Source organism: Ambystoma mexicanum, chromosome 9 (genome assembly GCF_040938575.1).
Source record: "Ambystoma mexicanum isolate Mex_15411 chromosome 9, UKY_AmexF1_1, whole genome shotgun sequence".
Lineage (NCBI taxonomy): Eukaryota > Metazoa > Chordata > Amphibia > Caudata > Ambystomatidae > Ambystoma > Ambystoma mexicanum.
Window position 1 is genome coordinate 733682154 of NC_090931.1, and position 25723 is coordinate 733707876.

The 25723-nt window shown below is 47.3% G+C and overlaps 1 protein-coding gene across 1 annotated transcript in view; it reads left to right on the forward strand.

The window, feature by feature from the left end:
* The window catches only part of WDR75 (WD repeat domain 75), a 552173-nt gene that overhangs the window by 183093 nt on the left and 343357 nt on the right, over positions 1–25723 (forward strand). The window contains exons 7-8 of the mRNA XM_069615630.1: positions 14288–14404; positions 15320–15408. Coding sequence (XP_069471731.1) covers positions 14288–14404; positions 15320–15408 — 206 coding nt within the window. The remainder of the gene's footprint in view (positions 1–14287; positions 14405–15319; positions 15409–25723) is intronic.

Genomic DNA, 25723 nt, shown 5'->3' on the forward strand with positions numbered 1-25723 from the left:
TGATGGCTGCCTGCCAAGATGTCGGTATACTACCTTCATGCAGTACCTTATCAAACAATATTTTCAAAAGGTTTGCCCAAAAAAGGGGATTACTCCTCAGCACCATATTAGAAAGGCCATTTGGCCCTGGGTCTCGTGAGGTATTTAATGCCTTAATTCTGATTTGTAGATCCTCCACAGAGACCGAGAATGGGGAGGATAGGGGGTTTGCTAGCCGTGGGAATATAAGTCCCACAGCTGCTCCCCGTATTTCTCATTTTCAAAAAGGAGATCCATTTATCACACCTTATAGGATTAACCATGCTGGATAAGGTTTTCCCTTTCACTTTCCCCAGTATGGACCAGATTTTACGAGTGTTCTTACCACATAATGTTCTGACTGTATGTTGCCACCTCTCTACCTTCCTTGTGTTTTTATGTATTTTTAACCATACTTGGTAAGTAGTCTTCAGCTTTCTTATTTTGAGAGCTATCACCTTTTTGGGGTCAGGGCCATTTCTTATATACCTCATGTCTCCTCTAAGCTTGCGCTTCCTATCTCTAATCGCACGGTCGTATTTTAATTCGTTTGAAGCCTTGCCCACCACCAGGCCCGTTTTACGAGAACCGTGTAACTGAGAGAATTTACTTATCCAGTTATCTATTTGTTCCGGTGACTTTTGCATAAACATATTTAATTGTTCGATTCCCCCACTCATCGGACGCCCTTGTGGCCTTTAGAATATTATTTGCTGACCAGGTAATACGATTTAGGGAGTGGTTGATTACGAGATCTCCCAAATTTGCAAATGCAGCATTAGGGTGGCTGTGTCCCAATGATAATATCAGGGGGTCGTGATCACTCCATTTGTATTCGCTCACCTTCATGTCTTTAACAATTAGCGCAATCTCTACACTAGTGTAGATATAGTCTAAGGTGCTCTCACTACTCCCATTCTTCCAGGTAAATTTACCGGGGCTATCATTTCTAGTTCGACCATTAATTATTTCAAGGTCCCAGCATTCAAAGAAGCCCCTCCAGCACATCCCCTCTTTATCCGTAAAAGCCTGATTCCATATACTGTTGCTCGTTAGAAGCTGATTATTGCTTGTACCACCGCCATTGTTGATTCTACAGTTTAGATCCCCGGCCAGAATTACAAAATCTCTGCCGTTGGTTAATTTCCAATCGCTTAAGAGATTGTGCAGGGTATCTTGTATACATTCTCTATACTTTGCGCCCGGGGGATTATATATATTTATTAATATTTCTTCCCATCTTGCTTTAATTCTGAGGGTCAGAGCAGCAGCACACAGATAGTTACTATCCACTGGAATCATTCTACTTTTCAACTTATTAGATATTCCTATAGCTAAGCCCCCATAAGGTCGTCCACGTGTGCCTTTCTTAGCAAGGGTATGGTAAATAACATACCCGTCAATGGCTGTCTGCTGCAGCAGCCAAGTTTCTTGCAATAAAAAGATGGGATATTTATTTATCATTGTTAGGGAACCCTTGTTGGTAAGAAAATGCTGATGGCCATGAGTATTCCAACTTAGCAGGGTTTGATCTCATGTTTGTTGTAAAACTAGAGGCAGCGAATCTGCCAGCCATTTCAATGTATTTTGGATATCTGACATCTGTACTTTCTTTCCCGTTTTTTGAGTGGGTATACCACTCTTATTTGGGGCTACCGTTGGCTCAGCGCTTGGGAGTAAGGGATCTTCCTTCTCTTTACAGGCATCTACTTCCACCCCCACTTGTAAAAGACATTGTTTATGAGATCGAATCAATTGAGCAGATGCCAAAACACAACAATGGAGGGCTGTAACATTGGGATTACATACAGTAAGTGGTTCCACAAAAGAGAAGTCTTCCGAGCGGATTACCCGCAATTGTGGAATCAAATGCAATTTATTCAAGACCTCCGTTCTTGTCAGCCACTTATCCCTCTTCTTTTGATTTAAGTTTTTAATGATACATATTTTACTTGTATTAGGGATGTCGATTTCTGTTGTTTCCAATGGATTAGGAGGTCCCTTGTTGTCCACATTATGTTGCCCATCTTGGTTCGAGCATATAGTGTCCTCTTCAGCTGAGCTAGTAGAAAGGTCAGAGTTCGGGTCCTCTATGATCGTGCTGGTGATTTCCTGTGATATATCCGGGATGATCCAGCTTGTTAGGGTCCCCATTCCTTTCTTAGCATTTTTTCTTGGTTTTTCGCTTCTTGCGTTTTGATTTTTTAGCACGTGTTGCTGGAACGTTGGTGGCAGGTAAAGGGGAGGCTTTTTCAGCCACCAAGTTTTTTGAGGCTAGACGTCTTTGTTGCCGTCGCTGTTTTTTTGTCAGAGGTATTTCCAAGTCTTTCTCTATAGATTTGTCTAAATTGTCGGGAGCCATCTGTGGATCCAATCCCTCAGCTCCATTAGGGGGATGTTGATTGGATAGATCTTGCCCCATAGGTGTGGTAGGATTGGGTAGCCCCAGCTGTATTATCGAGTTTGCGTGGATCCTCCCGCATAGTTTTAACAGTATTTTCATGGCGAATTGGAGAGATGCCACTGAGGCTTGCAGTTCTACAATGGCTAGGTTGTTACAGTCCTCGGTGTTTCCGCTGTCTCCCCTGTCCAAGCGTTCCGGATCTTCAGAACTTATATAAAGATTTGGGGAAGTTGATAGCCGTTCCTCTGATAAAACCACTGGAGAAATAGAGGAAGGGCGTATGGAAAGGGTGCCCGATAAGTTTGATGTTGAGTTGCCTGGTTGTCTTGGGCTAGCAAATCCCCCAGGCTTTTGCTGCTCCCCCTGAGCTGCGTTTAAAACCTGTGCCTCAATCACAAGTGGACAATCGTTTGATACAGTGGGAGGTTAGTTTAATGCGGCCATTGATTTTTGAATTGATACGCATAGATTTAGAAGAGTTATTATCAATATCATTGAAATTAGTGTTATCCAAGGAAATACTGTTATTATGTTGGAATGGTGGTTGAAAGTTGCTAGCTTCCGCTCCTGGTTTATCCCCAGCAGTGGTTGCCTTGGTGTGGATTTTCCCAAACATAGCTGGAATGGTCCCTCTCTAGGATTGATATTCTTATTTTCTTTCTGCGGTAGAATGTCCCTAGGCCATTCTTGGCCTTTACGTAGGTTATATCGAGTTCTGTTCTGCCTTGTTTTGGCCATGAAGTTTGGTGGATTTTAACCTCCCTTCTTCTTAGGTGGGAGTAGTGAAGGTGAAATGGGCACAGCCGTGTAGGTGCTATCTCACTTAGATTATATCAGATTCCACAGTGTGTAATAGCAAGAGTACATAGGTACACTGTGTTTATAGGTATATACTATAAATGGCTCACCTCCTCAAGTTCCAAGTTGGCAGTAGCACCACAGCACCAAACAGTCACGAAACAGTCGGCGCCCTTCACCCCTGTCGGGCTTAACGCCGCAAGGGTGGTAGCCTGTGTCTTTTGGCTGTTCCCGAAGTCACGTGATCAGATCACGTGTCGTACGTGGCTCTGCCTCCTCCAGGAAGCGTGTGGCACGGCTGACAACGGCAAGAGTCGAGGAGCGACTCGCAGTGCCGGTCTGTGGTCAAGGCTCCAGTCGATACAGATTTCGTAGTTCCAGGTAAAAGCACTATTTATGCTTCTTTCTTTTATTCCGAAACCATTAAGAGCTCAGCAGCAAGATTTATGCACCTGTGGGACCGTAACTAAACATTGAGAACTGAAAGGGTGCAGAAATCTATAACAGAACATTTAAACATGAAAAACCAAACATAGTCCATGGAAAGTAAGGTCTGAGGGGGAAAAATGCTTTCCCAGAAAGCATCGCCATAGTCCATAACTATTAGTCACTGCAGCATGTGACTGTAATGTCCAATGAGGTAAAGGTAGTCCCAGCAGCTGCTCCTGATCCACTTCCTCTTTCTTTGCTGCTCACAGCAAGAGGTAAGTGGAATCTTTTTTCTTGTCGTTTGTCATATTGCTGTTTTTTGGCATCCTGGCGCTAATGCTCGCCTTGTACTCATTTCTTATTAGTCACTGGGCTGTGCATTACGCTACACTGTTTTTTTTTTTTTTTTTTGTCATGCTGCAGTGTTTCGCGCGCTGCTATCCGATGTCGGCTGCCTCTTTCCTCGGCACCTGCGGCCTTGGGAGGAATTAGCTTCGCAATACATTTTCCCCGATACATCAAAGGGTGCCGGAGGGCTCGCATTGCTCATGCAGAGCCCCCAGCTTCAGTTTCACACTCCTGTGTGAATGTTTTCATTTTGTTTACACACGCGCCTCCCACACGTCTCTTACCTTCAGTTGAGATCAGGAGGCTGCGAATTACTGATACTATGTTTGAAGCGCTCACGAACAGATGCAACACGCCAGCGGAGAGAGCCTCCACTCGCTTGGTCCTTTCCTCTCCTCTGGCGCTCGCTGACGTGTTTCCTTTGATTCAAAGGATTCTAACGTTCAGCTAGCGCCAGAGAGACTTGTATTTGGAGATTAGCCAGTTCATGAAGGAATTTTTCTGCTCAATTTGAAGAAATTGAGAGAAGGCATATCCTTATTCGCTGCAGATAAAAATTACTTAAGAAAAATAAAATAAAAAAGGGGGAATGTTATTTACATTAAACAAGACAGATGGCGGCTCAATACTCTCCCCATGCTGATGCTAGTCAGTGGAAGAGCGGCAGATATATGAAGAGGATGATATGGCTTTGGCAGATAGTAGAGTTAAGCTCCTCAGTGGAGACTTCCATTTTTTTTAAATATTTTTTTTTAATAAAAGCAGTGTCAGACATGCTGCTACCTATCCAACAACGTTTGGATACCATGGAAGCACATCTGAAAGCAACACCCCCTCAAGGGAAAAAATGGAAGAGGAAGAACACTTCTGAAGGGGGGAGGGGCGAGGGGGGTACACCGGCTCGTAAGAGGAAAGGACTCTTGGTTAGACTCCATAACCAAAAAGGAAGTGTATAAAATCCCATTAAAATACATGAGTGGGGAAAAAGGGTCTCAGTCTCTCCAGGTTAAAAATCCAGCAAAGTTGCTGGGGGGGTCTCTAAGGTGGAGGGAATTTGCACATTTTTTAGAATTCTCCCTAACTGTTGATTTGCCGGGTGAAGCCCTGCTGCTGTGCTGAAGCTCCGAATTTGCCTCAACTAGAGAAGCTCTGCAAGGACAACTTCTCCCCTTGAGTTGGTGGGACCAGTCAACTCCAAGGTAAGCCACCAGGACATCCCCTCGAAGCTGGTTGCAATTCCACTGCTGTTGCTGCTGGAACCGAAGAGCCAGGGAGAGGAACACCAGTTTGTGTGCGTTGCTTTTAAGTTGGCCAAGAGCTCCAGGAAGATCCTCCGGACTCCCAGGAAGCAGAACTGACCGAGCATGAGCCACCACAACAGCGTGCTGGACCCCAGACGGTAGGAAAGCCCATCTCGGCTGCCAGGAACCGCAGTGGTGCTATTTGCAGTAGACTCGAGGAGCTGAAACACCAAAATACCACTTGTTCGAAGATTGCCGGTTACTGTCAGTGACTGTCCCATTGCAGGAGTCCCCAGATGTCGTCCCTCTTGGCCCCACGACTGAGGACCAGAAACACCTCCTTGTTGTAGAGTTGCTTGCATCGTCTACTACTCACAAGTCCGCTTCTGGCCCTACATTGATTCTTCTTTTTCTTCAAAGACTTCTAAAAACATTGTGCAAAGACTTTTCTTTCTTGCCTGCAAGAAGTGCTTCAGTCACAGACTTTTGCCCAATTGACATTGGCTTAGCCCGGTTCACTGAATGATTCTTCTCTCCTCTGAAATTGTGTTGTACCTATCCTTCCAGGAATGGGATAACTTACTCTGCATTGGGGGCGGGGGGTTGCAAAAGTATTTGCCTGCTTAAGAATATTTGTGATCGCTTGTTTATTCTAATAACCCTTTTCTTTGACACTCCTCTCAGTACTAGTCTACATGCCAACAGTAATAAATTAATGTCCAGTGTCCTAGCTGAGTTTGTAGGAAGTGTCTGTGTGCCATCTCCCATGATATTCGCTGATTTAGAAACTAAGAGTGTGTATTTTGAAGGTATTTGTGTGTTGCTATTATAGTTCCCCCCTTCTAAAGAAGGCTTATTCAAATTACAGATACATGTATAATTGTTTTATCAAGAAACCTTGAGTGTAAGTGTTTATTTCGATACTTGTCTCTGTGATCTTTGTCTAACCACGCTACTGCTCACATTGACACCTCTTGAGATAAGCCTGGCTGCTCAACCACACTACCAACCTGTGTAGTACAGACTTGTACCAAAGGTTGGGTTCCTATTACCAGGAGGCTATGGTTGTAGTGCACCCAAAGGGTGCTACCCCATATCTTTACCTAACCAGCACTGACAAGGTGACCCTTGCTTTGCACACTCTCTGGCTTCTCTGCCACAAGGATGCCATTCAAAACATTGGTATCTGGGCCTTCTGCACTAAATCTTTCTGAATAATTTTTATTGCAGATTGCCTGGTCTAACAAAGTTCCTTGCTCAACAGGATTTTGACATTCACAAGTTCTCGGGGTTACGGTTCACCACAGGTCTCCCTCGGTCGGGCTCGGACCCCCTAAAACTCAGGTTCACAATTGGTCTCCTTTGATCGGCATTAGACCACGGTCTCCCTCAGTTGGGCTCAGGCCTTTATAATATTATTTTCTTTGTTATCCAAACGAAGGCTTTTGACTGCAATGGATTTTTCTTCAAGCATCGCAGGACCACTTTGATTCACTTCATGCATAATTATCACTCTACTACTTTTTTGTTTCTGCCACTTCTTGGATGGGTACCTCACAGACCTTTGAGGACACCTGCTGTGCTGGAGTATTCTGAAGTTTAATATAAATCGGAGAAGGTATGAAAAAAAGTAACAAACATCTGTTTGGGGAGTAGGGGGAGGGAGGGACTGACCAGTGGTCGACTTGCTTTGCACTCCAGGAGCTTCACTTTTTATACAGTTCCAGCACTAGCTCCTCTGCAATCTTCATCAACCGTATACAAAAAGGGGTGTTGGACTGTCAAATCAGTGGGATCTGGTTCCATTCAGGCACTCTGGTAAATGAAGGATGGGCGGGGGGCGGGGGAGGATTGGTTAATTCCTGCCCCACCCCGCCACACCCCACTACATGCCTGCCTGGCCCGACATCCTGGAGCCTAGGTGAGACACCCAGGGGTTCCCGCCAAAGGCAAAACCATGCAGGACTCCCCCTAGAATGGCCGACAAAGAACCATGCTAGTAATAGTTAGTACTCGGGTGCCCCTATTGTGCTTAACCGGGGCTATGGGCGTAGCAGCAGTACAAAAATCACACAATAGTTGGTAGGACACATCCACTGACATCAGTCATAACTAGGAGAGTTTCTATGTGACATAAGTCACAGGCGCAAAGAAGGGGGGGGTACTCCTCATAAGGTGGTGTGCAAATCTCTGACTATAAAGTTTTTAGGAGAGATGCTCCTTAACTGTAGTTACTCTAAGATCTAGGAAAACTGTCAATGGAAGGACCCCGAGGGTCCCTAGCAATGCTGCCTTCAAGGAGCTGTCTGCTGCAATAGTAAAATACAGGTGCCTTTAAGAGATGAAGGAAAAATAGATCAATAGGACAGGTAGAATACAAAGAACAGAGTTCCAAAAGACAGAGCTCATAGAAATGAGAGTGGGGAAAAAGGCTTGCTCATTCAGGATTAAAGAATAACAATCCAGAAGTCCAGCAAAACATTCTAGGGGTCTCTCTAGGAGAGGGGGGGGAGAAGCGTATAAACGATAAAACCCCCACCCTCCCACCTCATCTGGAATGATAGAAGTGCCAAGAAGGAACACCCAAAAGAAAAATGACGATAAATGAAGACTGGGACTATTTTGGGAAAATGGTTACCCAAGGGTGCTAATTTGCAACTGTGGAAACAGCCTGATAGTCACTCGCACAAAAATGGTAGAAAAATGTATCCACTGCCACCAGCCATTTAGGTTTGGGTGTTATTGGAACTAAGAAGCCACAGGAGCAGTGGGAAAGGAGTTTGTGTAGCCCCTCGGCACCCCACTTGAGGTGTGTGCTGATCTCACAAAAGAAAGGTTGGTAAATTACGAAGAAATCCATGACCCCATTAAAGTGAATACAGTGGCACTAAAACAGGGTTCTCGTGTCTGAGAAAAAAGAATGTGTGTGGCAAGACGTTCCACTCACTCAGAACAGATCAAAAGAAATCCCAGAGCCCTGCATGTTGGGCAAGACTGTGTGCCGTAACCCTGTGTGAAACTACACCCGCCCTGTTGTCTTGGTATTGGGTAACCCACCTATTGGTATACGTCTGTACTACACAAGTTGGTAGAGTGACTGAGCAGCCAGACTTATCTCACGAGGGGTAAATGTGAGCTATAGAGCTGTAGCGTCGAAATCAACAAATAAAAGTATCCAAATAACACTTGCACTGGACAGTATTGGCATTTATGTCACTAATATACTTTGTAACTTTCTGAGATGGTTTGTTAGGCAGAATTGTATGTAGTAACCATGTGGGAGACAACACCAGCTTTGTCCTCTTGGCAATAGGTAACCCAACCTTTGGTATAGGCCTGTACTACACAATTTGGTAGTGACTGAGCAGCCGGGCTTATCTCAAGAGGGGTCAATGTGAGCTGTAGGGTTGTAACCTATTCAATGACAGGTATTCAAATAACCCTTATACTCTGTTTCGTGATCAAAATAATGATTTATTAATTTGTCAGTTTTAAAATAAGCCTTTAGAAGGGAGTAATTTGCAACACTCAAATATACTTCTGAACTCCTTCAGTTCAGTCAGTAGATACCCTTTTGGGATGGCACACACACGTTCTACACCCTCAGGTGACATCAATTGCTAGGACACTGTGGACATTAATATCTCACGTTTCTCACTTAAAAGGTAATAATTAAGTTGTGGTGAAAAGGTTAGAGAAGGAAACAATGGTCAACGGGTTTCTCAACAGGTAAGCACTTCAGAATCCCCCCATGCAAAGCAGGTTAACCCTTTCCCAGCTATACAAGTAAGGTATGTATGACCTTTTTGGGGGATGGTTAAACGCAGAGTCAGAGTGTAAGAAGAGTCTTCAGGACGCCAGGACAGCCAATGTCTATTTCTAGGGGAGCTAAGGCACTTCTTGAAGATGGTCAAAAGTCTTGCGCAATGTTAGTTATGTTGCAAAAGAAATCATTGTTGGGCGACAAGCTGGGAGGCTTGTGAAGGAGCAAAGGTACAAGCAACTCTGCAAAAGGCACCCACTACAATTCTCAACTGAGAGCAGGTAAACTACATACACAAGAGGTAACTACCCCTTAGTTCACAGTACCTTGGGTCTGAAGAAATGGTTCCAGCTGGCTTCTCTTCCTGTTGTTGTCCTGCAGATCCTGGGCCTCAGTTGTGGGGACAAGAGGGAGGACGTCTGGGGACTCCTGCACTGCTTTCCTGCAGCAGCAATGGAAGTACAGCCAGCAGAGAGAGGGGTTTCAGTCGAGTTTGTCTTGGGGTCGATTGTTCCCACCCACCCAAGGGGAGAAGTCATCCGGGCTTCTCTAGTCTGTCGAAATTGGAGCATCAGCACTGCAGCAGGGCTTCACCGGGCAAACCAACGGTCCAGGAGGTGCAGCAAGCTTCTCTTCCAGTTTCTTTCTTCGGTTCCTTCGTCCAGTGGTCGAGGCTGCCTTCTTTGCAAAAGACCTTGCCTTTTATGCAATTCCCTCCCATTCATTTGCAGTCTAGCTGTCACTCAGCAGGGTGGCTTTCCTCCAAGGAAAGCCAGACGGCCAATCCCCTTTGGGTGCATTCCTGTAACCAAGGAGACTAAGCACAGGGAGTTTCGGGAACCTCCCTTGCTTCCTGCCCTGCCAGAGACGGTGGAGCCAGTGGCGGGCTTCACCAGTGAATCCCACCAAAGACGAAATAATCTAAGGGGCCAAACCTGGTTTGGCACGCAGAGTAAATCTCAAGAAGGACATTGCCAGCAAGAAATGGCTAAAAAAAGACCGGGGCCATTTTGACAAAAAGGGCACCCATTGGTGCAATACTGCAGCTGCGAACGCAGCCCGTGGTAAAAACACACAATGGTAGCAAAAAGTAAACCACTGCTATCAGCCATTGTAGGAAGGGTAACATAAAAATGATACATGAGAAGCTAGACAAGGGGGGGGAGGGGACCCCTCCAGCGCCCTACTGTAAGATAATGTGTGCCCTGGGTGTCTGAAGTTACAAATGCAAGTAAAGTCAATTTCACTTAATTTCTCTTCGAAACAGTAGTTATCCTAGAGAAGGTATTTAAACCATTAGCAGTAATCCAAAGGACTTCTCTGTGGCACTGCACTGAGGGTGCTATGTGTCAGTGTAAAAAGATGCCTGTGGAGTTTCAGACTGCAAAACCAAAAGAAACAGAGTTCAAATCACAGAAAAATGCATGATAGGGGAGGAAAAGGTCTTACTCGCTCCAGGATAAAAATGTAAAGTCCTAAAATCCAGCAAAATTGCTGGGGGTTGTTGGGGAGAAATCTCATAAATGTGCTAATTCCTTCACCTTAGAGACACCCAGCAACTTAGCTGGATTTTGAGGACTTGATTTTGTTATCTGGAGAGAGGGATTTATTTTTTCACTCATGTTTTTTGATGTGTTAATCTCGTGTTCTTTGATTATGGTGTTTTAAGACCACTCCATAAGCATCATCTTCATGTGTTACACAGCACCCTCACTGCAGTGAGAAAGGGAAGCTTTTTAGGCTGTCCCAAGGTTTAAATGCCTTCTCTGGGATAAACTGTTTCCCAGAGTGTAGTTAAATTGACTTTACTATACTTTTTAATTCCTAGACCAGCACACACTATTTTACGAGTGCTGGAGGGGTTACCTAGTATCCTCTGTCTAGAAACTCATGTACCAGTCCCCTGCTAGCCTTTCCTATCGAAATGGCTGGTGTCAGTGGTTTTACAACAAACTAACATGATTTTTCCCGACCGCGAACACCAGTAGCTAAAAATCACGAGAGCCATGTTTTTCAAGATGGCGCCTGAGCCCCCTTTGTTTGAACAGGTCCCGGTCTTCTTTTTTCACCATTTCTTTGTGGAAAGGTCCTTTTAGAGTTTGTCTCTGTGTGCTAAACCAGGTTTGGTCCCTTTGTTTCTATGCCTTTGGCGGGCTTCAGGACTGAAGACCGCCTGTGGCGCCTGAGTGTCTGGAGTGGGCAGGAAGTGAGGAAGGTGCCCGAAACTCCCTTTGCTTAGTCTCCTATGCACTCTGGCGTGATTGGCTGGCTGACTGTCCGGCAAGGACAGCCATCCTGCTGGGTGAGTGGCAGCTAGGCTGGAATTAATGGGAGAAAACTGTTTAAAAGGCAAGTCTCTTGGACTGAAAGGCAGAGTTGACCACTGTAACGAAAGACCCGAGGACGAGTTGGAAGAGGACAGCTGCTGCAACTACCGGATCGTTGGTTTACCCGGTGGAGCCCTGCTGCAGGTCCGTTCACCTAGACCGTGAAGCCCCTTCAAGGACGACTTCTTCCTTTGAGTTGGTGGGACCAATCGACTCGTAAGCCACCTAGATACCACTCTCGTATCTGGTTAGGATTAACCAGGGAGAAGGACACCAGCTTGTGTGCTTGAAGAACAGCAACCGAAATCGAATATTTGCCAATTTGCCAGCTTTGTGATCCGTCCCTGTGCAGTGCAGTAGTCACCCGACGTCTTCCTTCTTGTCCCCGCGACTGTGGCTCAGGAACAGCGAGATCTGCAGGAACTGCCAGGAGCAGAGTCTTCAGCTGCATCTTTTTCTTCAATATAAGGTACTCGGTGTGAATGTTTGTGGAACTTTTGCTACTTGCAGGCCTAGTCGGCTTGTGACCCGACATACAAACCTTTCTTCCGTTCACTACTTCTAAGAACTGTGGCAAAGACTTTTCTGTTTTAAAAACCAGAACCGTTTTTACCTATACAAGACACTAGCCCATTGACTTTGGCCTACCTATTGCATTGAATCAACTCCTCTGGTGAACTCCAACTATTTGCACTGTTCAATTAACTGTAATATTTGTTTTATTAACTTATGCCTTTTTGCTCCTACTTCAATGCTATTTTGCTCCTACTTCAAGGGAGTTTAACTGCTTAGTAATCAGTATTGTAGTATAATTTTTGCGTGCTATTGGTTGCTTCAATTAGAAAATGCTTTATAAATGATTGAGTAATACATTAAGAAGTGTTTACCAAGAAACCTTGAGTATAAGTGTCTATCTGAATACTTGTTATTGTAGCACTTTGTATAACACCCTTTCAAGCTCACATTACCTCTTGAGATAAGCCTGGCTGCTCAGCTCGCTACCAAAAACTGTGTGGTACAGACTTATACCAAAGGTTGGTTTTGCTTACACTTGTAGTCCTAGTTGTGTGTAGTGGTTCCAGAGGGTACTGCATGCAAACTTTGCCTAACGGGGGTCTCTTAAGTTAGAAGGGGAAATTGGCACATTTCTGAGAATTCTTAACATTGGTAAAAGAGGAAATGTTAATGGAAGGAAAAAAGGTTAACAGGTTCGCAGAGCATGTGACCACTTTTAAAATCCCCCAATGAAATCTAGATAATACATTGGTTTTTAACTAATATTGCTCGGAAAGGTATCGCCTATGAGGGACAGTTTGAATCAAAGTCAATGGGTCAGAAGAGTCTGCAGGGAGCCTGGACAGCCAAAGTCCATTTGAACAATTTCTATGGAGCTGAGGCACTTCTTAGATAGCACAAAAGTCTTGCACAAAGTTAGAGTTTGTATAAAATCACTGTTGTGTCACAAGCTGTTAAACCTGTGGAAGTTTGAGCGGAGATCGACTCTTCAAAAAGCAGCCACAGCAAGTCTCAAGTGAAATAATGCAAGCTACAGACAAGAGGTAAGTACCTCTTAGTTAGCACAGTACCTTAGGTAACAAAAAGAGGATCCTGCCTGCTTTTGTTCTGGTTGCAGCGATGCAGATCCTGGGTTCCTGGGCCTCAGTCATGGGGACAATAGGGAGGATGTCTGGAGGACTCCTGCACTGCAGTTCGACAGTCGGCAGCAGCTAAGGGCTCTTTTCAGTTAAGCAGCACTTTGTCGTTTCAGCTACCGGCAAATAGCACCACAGCGGATCTTGGACACTGGATGGGCTTCCTTCACTCCTTGAGTTCAGCACTCAGGTGAGGTGACTCAAGAGCTTGGTTTGTCCTGCGTCGGGAGGGTCCTCTGGATCTTCCTGGAACCTCGGTCCATCTTAAACATGTTGCACTCGACTATGGATTTCTCAACCCCTGGCACTCTGTTCATGCAGCAGCAAAGAAGTACAGCCAGTTTGGGGGTTGGGGGGTGGGCCGGTTAGGGCCTCCAGCAAAGTTCGTCTTGGGGTTAGTTGGTCCCACTAACCCAAGGGAAGAAGTCGTCCTCTCCGGAGCTTCTCTAGTCGATTTCAGAAAAGCTGTTTCAGCACAGCAGCAGGGCTTCACTGGGCAGTTCAACTGTCCAGGAGGATGCAGCAAGTTTCTCTTCACGATTCCTTCGAATGTTTTGTCCAGTGGTTTACTCGATCTTCAGTCCAAGAAGCCTCTCCTTTTATGCAAGTTTCTTCCATTTATGCACAGCCTAGCTGTCACTCCGACAGCAGGGTCGGCATTGGTTCATTCAGGTAACCAAGGAGACTAAGGACAGGGAGTTTCGGGCACCTCCCGCTCTTCCTACCCTGCCAAACACACTGGAGCCAGAGACGGGTTTCAATACTGAAGCCCGCCAAAGGCAAAACTAATGAGGATTAAACCTCGTTTGGCACGCAGAGTAAAACCAAAGAAAGACCTCACTAACAAGAAATGGTGAAAAAAGACCGGGCCATTTTGACACAATGGTCACGCATAGGTGCTGTGCTGCAGCTGAGGATTCAGCCTGCGGTAGACAAGCACAATGGTAGGAAAATTAAACCACTGCCACCAGCCAAGTAGTGAGTGTAACATAAATGTTACATGAGTAAGTAGGAACAGGGGCTACTAAGTAACCCCCCAGCACTACCCATAGGAGGAATGGCAGTTAAAAATAAACTTGTATTGGTCCAAAACAAGTAGTCTATGCATGTTATAAATGTTTGTAAGCTTTCAGGTTTTCCAAAAGATGCCCCCAACCCCCAAGGTGTAGCTATGAGCATTATGAAATATTTAATTTAAGCACTATTATGCAATGGTACAAACAGTTCTTTAAAATTACTGTTTTTTATTTAACCAAATTATTTTTACCTGTTAAAACTGTTTTACATTTGTGTTTTTGTACTTTAAGGTTCCCATTAAGTGCGACAGATAAGAAAGGTGCAAAAAACCAGTTTACCAGTGTTGCATGCCACCCTAATGAGGACTGTATTGCTACAGGTCATGAAGATGGCAGAATTCGGCTCTGGTGAGTTTTTGACAGGAACAGAGTTTACCCACAACGTTATTCTCCCTGCTGATTGGGATATACACTCTGCTTGCATCAAAATGTTTTCTTTTTTTCAGTTTTACTAATCTTTAAACTGTTCAAATACACAAGCAACTGTGAAAACCTGGTTCCGACTTAATCACTACATATCCTAAATTGTTCACTGTTAACGCTGACCCCCTTGCACTTTGTTTCTTCTCCATTAAGTGCTTGCTGCACCACCAATATTTTTAAGCAGGCTCATTTCTTTGTCAGCGAGCACTTGCTTTTGCAACCTGTGTTGAACCAGCATTAACAGGTGCCAAAGTGTTCATATGTGATCTTTGGAAATCTCTCTAGCACGGTGTAAGAGTTTGCCCCATTACCCGACTGATCTCGCAGGCACGGTGTAATGTGGAAGGTACACAACAATCTATTTAACGCACAAATTGGTGACCAAACTGAAAATCTGCTTAGAAATTAAAACCGAATTATACGTTTCTAAATTACATATTACAATAAAACATGTAATATTTTCACAAACTTGCTGCTGTATCGTTTGAAACCTTGCTATTTATTTTATTTTTCAACCCAAGCCCATACTTTCCAGTAGCAAGTTGTTTATTCTTGCAAATCACACCATGTATTTCAGCCCCTATTCTATTGGACTTGTACAATTCAAAGGTATAGGATCTCAAGAAAAACTGTGGGTGTGGCCAAATCATTACAAATCACACAATGTTTTTTTGTGTTTGAAAGTTATAAAGGCTGGTATCCTCTGCCACTTTGACCTCCTACCTTGCGTGGTTAAAAATAAAATCATGAGTACACTTTGACAAGGAAAACCTTTTCAATCGAATATCGATTGCGAACTCTTTGCTCTTCTGCCGATTGATAATGTTTCTTTTTGCTTAGGAGAAACTTTCATCACAAAACGGAATACACATTTTCTTCCCTCCACTGGCACCATGACGCAGTAATGGATCTTGTCTTTTCAACTGAAGGTAAGCGCTGCTACTCTTGTAGTGTGAGAAAGCAGATTTTACTGTTTGAGATAATGCACCTTGAGGATTGTGGGCTGTTTATGGGATCTTACAAAAGTACTGCCTGCCTAACTTTGTTTCTGAGTGAGTGGGAATCTTTTTCGCCACTCTTCCTTTATTTTACTCTTTTTATGGGTCTTCTTTTCATGACACTCAATACTTGATTTTAGGAATTATACTTTCCTATAAGTTTTTGGGCAGCTACACTTTCCTATTGCAGCACACAGCACTTTCTGTGCAGTGTTGCTGGGCTGCCCTTTGGGCTCCCCTTTTATTTTCTCTTGGGTTCCTTGTGTGAAATAAGGGTAGAAGGATACTGGTTATCCTTTCTACAATCCCCACTGTGAGATCAGCACATCCCACCTTATTTGGAGTGCTGTGAAGATGCATAGTATTCTCATTTTTTTAGCTTTTCTGTTACAGCGACTTAACTTGCAGGACAGATTTTCTCAAGGATGGAGAGATTTTTTAGCCTTGCTACATTTTATAGTGTGAGGCCAGCACACCCCACCATGAGGTGTGCTGAGGGTGTTACTCTGTATCGTCTTTGTCACTGCTCGTGTAACAGTTCTGTTTAGTGTCAAGCTTACAATTATGGCTGGTGGGAGTGTATTGGTCTTAATAAAACCATTCAACTGAGACCGTACAAGACTCTACTCTTAATATAAGGATGTGCCACCGGAGTATAGGGTAGCATAGATGTTGGGTACGGTTTTCATGGTGGTGATAAATCTTCCTGACCTGTGTCAACCCCAGAACTTTTCTGCTTTACTGGTGGATTCTTTGTCCTTATCCTCAGTGAGTTGGAACCTTTTTCCACACTCATAGAATCCTTATCTTTTTATGGGTGTCCTTAAGACTCTCCATGGTGTCTTTTTTAAAGTGATCCTCTTTAACAACTTTTGGCACTAAGTTCCTATGTTGATGGATTGCCCTATGGGCTTCCCTTTGAACTTTCTCTGGCTAACCTTGAGATAACTACTGTTCCCCAGGGTAGAATGTATCTTTGGATCCCTTTTATGTTTTATTTGGTGAAACCAGCACACCCCACCTTATGTGGAGTGCTGCGGAGATGCAATGCATGCCCTTTCACACTAAAACTTTAACAATACTGTTACAGGGACAAGCTTAGCTTCAATGGCTGGTGGCAGTGATACCTTTTTATTAATTCAGGGCACCTTTACCGCAGGCTTTACCAAAAGGGCCCCTATCTTGCTTTTCTTTTAGCAATTTTAGTGTTCCTTGTTAGGGAGAATTCTTAGAAATACGCTAATTCCCTTCTACCTTAGAGACCCCCAGCTCTTCTGCTGGACTTGAGGACTTTTAATGTTTTATCCAGAAGAGAGTGAGGCCTTTTCCTCCAGCATGGGGTCTGGCATGGATTCACATGCTCATGAATTTTCCCTGTCAGGCTGGGAATCCTCGGTAAAGAAAAAAATCAGTTTGTTTCACTTCTGAACTGTCTTTCTCCTAACAACCAATCGCTGGTCTCTGGGTCATGCTGCCCTCAGCCAATGACTGCCCTACACCTAAGCCCCTCCTCTGGCAGAAATATTCAGATTTCTACCGCATGTTAGAGTGGTGGGAGTCCTTGTGATTGGCTCTCGGGTGTTTTACTGCGTTTTGCGCTTTTTCACTATTTTTCTTAGCGGCTCTGAGTGGCTCCAGTTAAAGATCCCCGGGCAGCAAGAATCACCCAGCAAGAGGAAATCTGAGCGGTCTTCTAAGACCTTTGAGGGCGCTCCGGTGACGGGGGCCCAACATAAGTCAAAGCATTGCGAGTACGCGGGCACCAGGCATGCTGTTGGGACACACTCCAGCAGCGACAGCTGTCCTTTCCGGCCTCCTGAGGAAAGTCCCAGGCAGGTAGGTAGGTCGGGAACAGCATCTCCGGGAACCCTCGACCACGAGCCAACGCTCCGGGTCAGTAAAGAGAAAGTCGGACCATCTGGGTAAGCTTCTGGAGAAGTCCGAGCTGACTCGACAGAGAAAGCCAAGACGTAGCGGGGTGCTGAACCTCCCCCACGGTGAAGGGCTCCAGCGTGCCCATGGTCGTGAAGGCCCAGGTTCACCAGTCGAAGTCCTCCCTGGAAGGGGTGGTGGCATCCCTAGCGAAACCCGCGGATGCGGACTACCAGGAGGCCGCCCCTAAGACGAGAGTTTCTCTGCCTGCTCAGTGGGAATCGTCTTTTCTACCCATTGTGAAGACTATGCCGATCTCCCCTAGACCGTCCCCGCTGGTCGAGCAGAAGGGGGGGTGGGAGGGGCGGTAGTCTTGCAGGGCTCGGACAGCTCTGAGGAGGTGGAGCTTGCCGGTCTGAAGGCCGTACTGGACAAAAAGTTTGTCGAGGCCAGGTCCTATCGGAATGATTCCGACGATGCTCATGTGGAGAGAGGCGAGGATACCGACAAGGAGCAGCAGGGCGGTGAGGAGCCAGAGGACATCACGCCACTGACATCGCTCTTGTTGCAACCACCACAGCAACCTCCGCCAGTGGACATGTCAGCAGAGATCCGGACAAGGATGCCCCTGTCGCCAGCGGGAGACCCCGTGGCACCTGGGCCGTCAGGGGAAACCCCCACCCCCACGGTCAAGAGAAGTCCATCCTCCACCTCCTTGCCATCCTTCGCCACCATCCCCCCCCCTCCAAGGGATGATACGGAACCGGATACGGACGACTGAGTGGACTTCCCGTCGCCAGTGCCTAGGGCCTCGCCACCCGAGGAGATTGGTTCTTTCCACGCCTTGATCACTAAAGCCTTAGATGTTTCAACTGGCCCCCGAGGAGAAGGAAGGCTTCCTGTACCAGCGCTGGGAGGCCAAGAGGAAGACCGTAATTTCTATCCCTCTATTGGATGATATTTGGGACGAGGGGCTGTCCCTCATGAAGAACCCGTCCTCGGTCCCGGAAAAGAGAGGGACTGGTACGAGAAGAAGTGGAGGGTGCCGGACTCTGCACCGAAGTGTCTCACCCGGACTCGGCGGGTTGGGCGGCGGCGAATATCTTCCGGATCTTTAGCGTCTGCGTCCACGTCCTCTTCCCTGCCCCCACCCCCTGGACAGCAAGGGAAAGAAGCATGGATGCCATGGGGCAGCGGGTCATCTCGTCGGCTGCGACGACGATCAAGGCGGCCAATGCCTTAGCCATCGTAGCCCGTTATGACAGGGCGCTGTGATTCAAGATCGCTCTCCTCCTGGATTTCCTTCCCGACGAAAAGAGGGCTGAAGCGCGGGAGATCCTGCAAGAAGGCAGGTTGGCATCGGACCATGCCATCACGGTGGCCACGGACCTCGCCGACACAGGCTTCTGTCAGATGGGCAATTGAGTTTGCCTTAATTAGCGTGGTTGGTTGAAGGCCACTAGCTTCCGCCAGGATGTACAGTCGAGGGTGTTGGAAATGCCCTTCGGGGACAGCTTATTCGTCAAGACAGCGGACAAGTGTCTTCAGGCCATCAAGGTGGATACCGAGAAGGGCCAGGTGTTGGGCACGCTCCAGCAGCGACAGCTGTCCTTTCCGGCCTCCTGAGGAAAGTCCCAGGGATACTCTCAAAGGTTTCGGTGGTGGCTCCTCATCCTATCGTCAATCGTCCTGCTCTTCGTCTCAGGCGGCCTACAGGGACCGCAGCAAGTCCATAGGCGGTTGCTTTCATTGCCAAGGTGGCGCCCCCACGATGAAGCAGAATTGGACCAGGTGGTGGGGTGGTATGGGGGAGGGCTACCCGCACACCCCGGTGGGAGGCTGGTTGGTAAACATTATCAGCGTGTGGAAGTCCATCTCCACCGACCGTTGGGTGCTGGACGCCCTGGGCCACAGACACAACCTGGAATTTCAACAGAAGTGCCCGTGCATTCCACCGGTGGCCAGGAAGGAAAACGTTCCTCAACTTCTGCTGGAGGTACAGGCCATGCTGAAGAAGGGCATGATAGAACTTGTCCCAAAAAGGCTCTGGGGCTCCGGTGTACTACCGGTATTTCCTCGTCAGAAAGAAGACTGGCGGTTGGAGATCCATCCTAGATCTCGGCGCCTCAACAAGTACATCAGCTCACAGAAGTTTTGGATGGTCACCCTTCAGCACGTGCTGGGACAACTGGAAGAAGGGGATTTCCTATTGTTGCTGGACCTGGGGGGATGCCTATTTCCACATCCCCATTCACAAGGGACACCGTAAGTTTCTGCGCTTCGTGGTCCAAGGGCAGCATTACCAATTCAAGGCCCATCCCTTCGGATTGGAAGTCGGCACCAAGGGTTTTCACCAAGTGTCTGGTGCCAGTGGAGGCGCGGTTGCGCCTGCAGGGGATTCATGTCTACCCCTACCTGGACGATTGGCTCATCTGAGCGAAGTCGAGGAGACCGCTCTCGGGCACATGGCTGGGACCGTCCGGCTGCTCGCGGAACTGGGTTTCTCGATCAACTTTTCAAAGTCCTGCTTGGTGCCATCGCAGGACACGCTATTTCTGGGGTCCCGGCTCAACAGTGTTGTCTGGCGTCCCCATCGGAGGAATGAATAGCGCCCATCCTGGGCAAGGTACAACGGCTGTTGACCTTGAAGATCGCAAGGGTGAGGTCCAACTCCATCCTCTGCATGATGTTGTTGTGCTTTTACCTCATGCGCCTATGCAGGCTGCGGATGTGACTGCTGCAGGAGTTCCTCAACGCCCGTTTGATCCAGGTATCGGGAAGCTTCGAGGACCAGATCACCCCCGATGAGAGTTTCCGTCGAGCAATTTGGTGCACACACAGGTGGTCTCCATGCAAGAGGCCTGTGGCTGCCGGAGGAGAAGTCGTTGCACATCAATATTCTGGAGCTACGGGCTGTTTTGGCCCCTCAAGGGCAAGGTGGTGCAGATTTTCACAGGCAACACCACTACAATGTTTTCCATCCGGAAGCAAGGGGGCACCAGATCCTCAGCGCTCTCCAAAGAGGCGCAGGACCTATGGCAATGGGCCGTCGCCCAGGCGATGTTCCTCGTCCCATTTCATCTGGCAGGAGTGAAGAACACCATGGCCGACTCTCTCCAGGGGACTGCGCTCGTGCCACGAGTGGGAGCTTTGGCGGGACCAAGTGGATCTTCGATTCTGACGATGGGGCACTCCCCAGATCGATCTGTTTGTGACGGCGATGAACACCAAGTGTCGGAGGTTCGCAAGCAGGTTTCCCCAGCCGGGGAGCATGGGGGATGCATTCTCATTCCCCTGGGAAGGCCTGTTCTCCTACGCGTTTCCCCCCCCTTGCCGTTGCTTCTGCGACTCATCAATCAACTCAGACGGTCCCGGTGCAGGATGATCGTCGTCGCACCGGCGTGGCCGAGGCAGATACGGTACGATCAAGCTTCCGGCGGGCGCAGATCTTCTCGCCATGGAAGGAGGCGTGATTCTGTTTAACGAACCAGGGTCGCTGAACTTGCAGGCCTGGCTCCTGCAGCGCTAGAGTTTGGTGGATACGATCTCCCGCCAGACTGCAAGGAAGTGCTCGTCAAGGCCAGGGCTTCGTCTACACTGAAATGCTATGGACATAAGTGGAAGAGGTTCGCCGTCTGGTGCCGTGCAAAGAAACTCGACCCTCTGCGAATTACGGCACTGCAGGTGCATGCTGTATTTACTGTTGCTGGCCAAGGCCGGGTTGGCCCATGCTTCCATCAAGGTTCATCTGGCAGCTATCTCCTGCTACACCAGAACTCCGGGGAGATTGTTGTTGTTCTGGTCACACCGCGCGGTCAAGGAATTCATAAAAGGACTTTTCTGTTTTTTCCCGCCGCTGAAGGCTCCGGCCCCGGCGTGGGAGCTCAATGTGGTGCTGACTAGGCTCATGGGTTCCCCATTCGAGCATATACATTCGGCGCCGCCGACGTTTATATCGTGGTAAACAGCATTTCTAGTGGCCATCACATCCGCATGACGAGTGGCAGAGATTCAGTCCCCATCTTGTAAACCACTGTACTTGACATTCCACAAGACGAGGGTGTTGCTGCGGACGCACCCTTCCTTCATGCCCAAGGTGCCATCGTACTTCCATCTCAATGAGCCCTTGGTTTTACCAGTTTGCTTCCCGTCGCCTTCGTCGCCGGCTTAGAGGACTTTGCACTTACTGGATGTGGCTAGAGCGCTGAAGTTCTGTGTGGAGCGCACAGTGTTTTCGGAAGACATCACAGCGGTTTGTGAACTTTGGCCCTGTGAACCAAGGGAAGGCCCTCTCCAAGGCTTCCATTTCCAGGTGGCTCTCCGGCTGCATCCCCCATTGTCACCGATTGGCAAACCGACCGTTGCCTGGCCGTCGGAGCCCATTCGACCAGAGCGATCGCTACAACTATGGCTTACCTGTCTGGTGTGCCCCTGCTGGGCATCTGCAGGGCTGCTGCATGGAGGTCGACGCACACCTTCACGAAAATCTACTGTCCACCGGGATTCCAGGGAGGAGTCGAGAGTCGGCCAAGCAGTGCTGCGCAACCTGTTCGCTTGAAGGGGAGTCTGGTGAGGATGTAAGAGATGCTTAATGTTTAGCCTTGCCACCTCCCATGGTTGCATGTGTACTGCTATGTATTCTTCATGAGCATGTGAATCCATGCCAGACCCCATGCTGGAGAAGGAACAAGTTACTTGCTGTTCTGAGCATGGGTCTGGCATGGATTCACATGCAAACCCTCCCGCCTACCCCTCTCTGGCTCTTCTCTTGGTCCTACTGCCTCTTAACGTGCTACCAAATCTGAAGATGGCTGCCAGAGGAGGGGCTTAGGTGGAGGGCAGTCATTGGCTGGGGGCAGTATGACCCAGAGACCAGTGATTGGTTGTTAGGAGAAAGATAGTTCAGAAGTGAAACTGATTTTTTTCTGTACTGAGGATTCCCAGCCTGACTGGAAATATTCATGTGAATCCATGCCAGACCCATGCTGGAGAACCTGTGCATTTTTATGTGATTTTGTAACCTTTTCTTTTGACTTTGGAGTCTGAAACTCTATAGGCATCTTTACATTCTAATACACAGCATCTTTAGCGCAGTGCCACGGGGAAGTCTCCTAGATTTCCCAAAAGGTATACATACCTTCTCTTGGTTAAACTGTTCCCAAGAGCAGTGAAGTGAAATTGACTTTACTTTTGTAACTTTCTAGACCCAGCACACACTATCTTCCAATAAGGTGTTGGAGGGGGTACTTAATATCACCTTTGTCTAGTTTCTCGTGTCACATTTTTGTTACCCTTTCTACAATTAATGGCTGCTGGCAGTGGTTTACTTTTTACTGCCATTGTGTGTTTTTAATGCAGGCTGCGTTCGCAACTGCAATAAGGCACTCCTGCGTGCCCATTTTGTCAGTGGCCTGGTCTTCTTCTTTTTTCACCATTTCTTGTTGTAAAGGGTCTTCTTGAGATGTACTCTGCGCGCCAAACCAGGTTTGGTCCCATTTTGTCTTTGGCAGGATTCACTGGTGAAGCCTGCCTCTGGCTCCAGAGTGTCTGGGAGGTGCCCGAACCTCCCTGTGTGAAATCCCCTTGGTTGCAGAAATACACCCAAAGGTGATTGGCCGGCTGGCTGTCTGGCAAGGACAGCCACCCTGCTGTGTGATTGACAGCTAGGCTGGAATGAGTAGGAGAAACCTGCATGAAAGGCGAGGCTTTTTGGCTTGGAAGGCAAAGTCGACCACTGGACTAAGGAATCTGAAGAACTTGGAAGAGATACCTGCTACCACTCCTGGATCGTTAGTTTGCCCGGTGAAGCCCTGCTGCTGTGCTGAAGCTCCGAATTCGCATTGACTAGAGAATCCCTGCAGGGATGACTTTTCCCCTTGAGTTGGTGGAACCAGTCAACTCCAAAGTGAACTCGTCTGGACATCCTCTCGGAGATGGCTGTACTTACTTGCTGCTGCAGGAACCGAGTTACCAGGGAGAGGAACACCAGATTGGAGTGCATCACTTAAGTCAGACGCAAGTTGCTGGAAGATCCTCCGCACTCCCAGGAAGCAGGACTGCCTGAGCCACCTCAACAGAGTGCTGGACCCCAGATGCGAGCAAAGTCCAGAGTGGTATCTGAGAACCCGGGGTGCCACGACTGAGGCCGAGGAACTGTTCCTGTGCAGATCTGCAGATTCTGAGGACAGCTGGAACTTTCTTCTAACTAAAGATCCTCCGGACTCCAAGGAAGCAGGACTGACCGAGCCTGAGCCACCTCAACAGTGCTGGTCCCCAGATGCAAGGAAAGCCCACTTCGACAGCAAAGAACCACAGTAGTTCTATTTGCTATAGACGCGAGGAGCTGGAACCACGATGTGCCACTGAATTGAAGTTTACCCTTTTCTGCTGCTAACCGTCCCAATGCACTGCAAGAGTCCTCCAGACGTCGTCCTTGTCCCAGCGACTGAGGCCCAGGAACACAGGATTTGCAGAGCTGTCCAGGAACATAAGCCAGCTGGAACCCTTTCTTCTAACCAAAGGTACTGTACAGTCTAAGAACTTGCCTCTTGTTGAGTAGCCTTGCTTGTTCTCAGTTGAGACTTGTCTTGGTTGCTTCTGTAGAGTTGCTTTCATATTTGATCCTCACAAGCCTAAACCGCTTGTGGCCCTACATTGATTCTTCTTTTCCTACAAAGACTTCTAAAACATTGCACGCCTTTTACTTAATTGCAAAGAAGTGCTTCAGTTCACCTAGACTTTTGCCTAATTGACATTGGTTCGCCTGGCTCCCTGAATGACTCCTCTTACCTCTGACATTGTGCTTTACCTTTCCTTCCAGGAAGCGGTTAACTAACTTTGCATTGGGGGGGCTTTCAAAAGTAGTTACCTGCTTCAGAATATTTGTGTGATCTCGTTTTATTCTGATAACCTCTTCTTTGACACTCATTTAAGTAATGCTCTAAATGTACCAGTGATATATTCATGTCCAGTGTCCTAGCAATTTAAGTCACCTGAGGGTGTAGGAAGTGTGTGTGCCATCCCCAATGGGTACTTGCTGATTTGGAGAAATTGAGTGTGTATTTTGGAGTGTATTTGTGTGTTACTATTATATTGCCCCTTCTGAAGAAGGCGTATTCAAACTGACTGTTAAATTAATCATTGTTTAATCCAGAAACCTTGAGTAGAAGTGTTCATTTGGATACTTGTCACTGTGACTCCCTGTGTAACTACCCTACTGCTCACATTGACCCCTCTTGAGATAAGCCTGGCTGCTCAACCACACCACCAACCTGCATAGTACAGACTTATACCAAAGGTTGGGGTCCTATTGCCAGGAGGCCAAGGTTGTGTAGTGCACCCTAAGGGGTACTGCACCAAATATTGCTGAACAACAATGCTGGTGCAGTCTCCCACAGGGAACTGCATACAATCTTGCCTAACAGTAACACTTAATTGCACTTCAAAAATACACTCCTTCAATTCAGTAGATGGCCTTTTGGGATGGCACACATACTTCCTACACTCTCAGGTGACATCAATTGCTAGGACACTGGACATTAATATCACTTTTCACGCTTAAAAGGTACTACTGAAGTTGTGGTAAAAAGGAAACGGTTAGGGAAGGAGGCAATGGTAAACGAGTTTCTCAAACAGGTAAGCACTTTAGAATCCCCCAATGCAATATGAATCAACCCTTTCCCAGACTAACAAGTAAGTTAAGTATGACTTTTTTTGAGGGATGATTAAGCACAGAGTCTGAGGGTAAGAAGAGTCTTCAGGGAGCCATGCCAGCCAATATCATTTGAGCAAAGTTTAGGGAAGCTGAGTCACTTCTTGAAGATAGTCAAAAGTCTTGCACAATGTTAGAGAGTTTTGTTATAAAATAAATCACTGTTGGGGCCACACGCTGGGAGGCTTGTGAAGAAGCAAAGATGCAAGCAACTCTGCAAAGGGCAGCCAATGCAAGGCTCCAGTGAGTACAAGCAAGCTACTCACAAGAGGTAAGTACCCCTAGTTTACAGTACCTTGAGTATGAAGAAAAAGGTTCCAGCTGGCTTCTGTTCATGTTGCGGTCCTGCAGATCCTGCTGTTCATGGGCCTCCGTCATGGGGACAAGAGGGAGGACTTCTGAGGACTCCTGCACTGCAGTTTGAAGGCTGGCTGCAGCAATGGGCACACTTCAGATCCGTGGCACTTCGCAGCTTCAGCTACTCGCAAATGGCACTACTGCGGTTCTTGGACACATTGTGGGTTAGTCCTGCTTTGAGGGAGTTTGGAGGATCTTCCTGGAGCTCAGGTCCGTCTTAAAGGTGATGCACTCGATTCTGGTGTTCCTGTCCCCTGGCACTCGGTTCCTGGAGCAGCAATGGAAGTACTGCCAGCAGAGGGAATT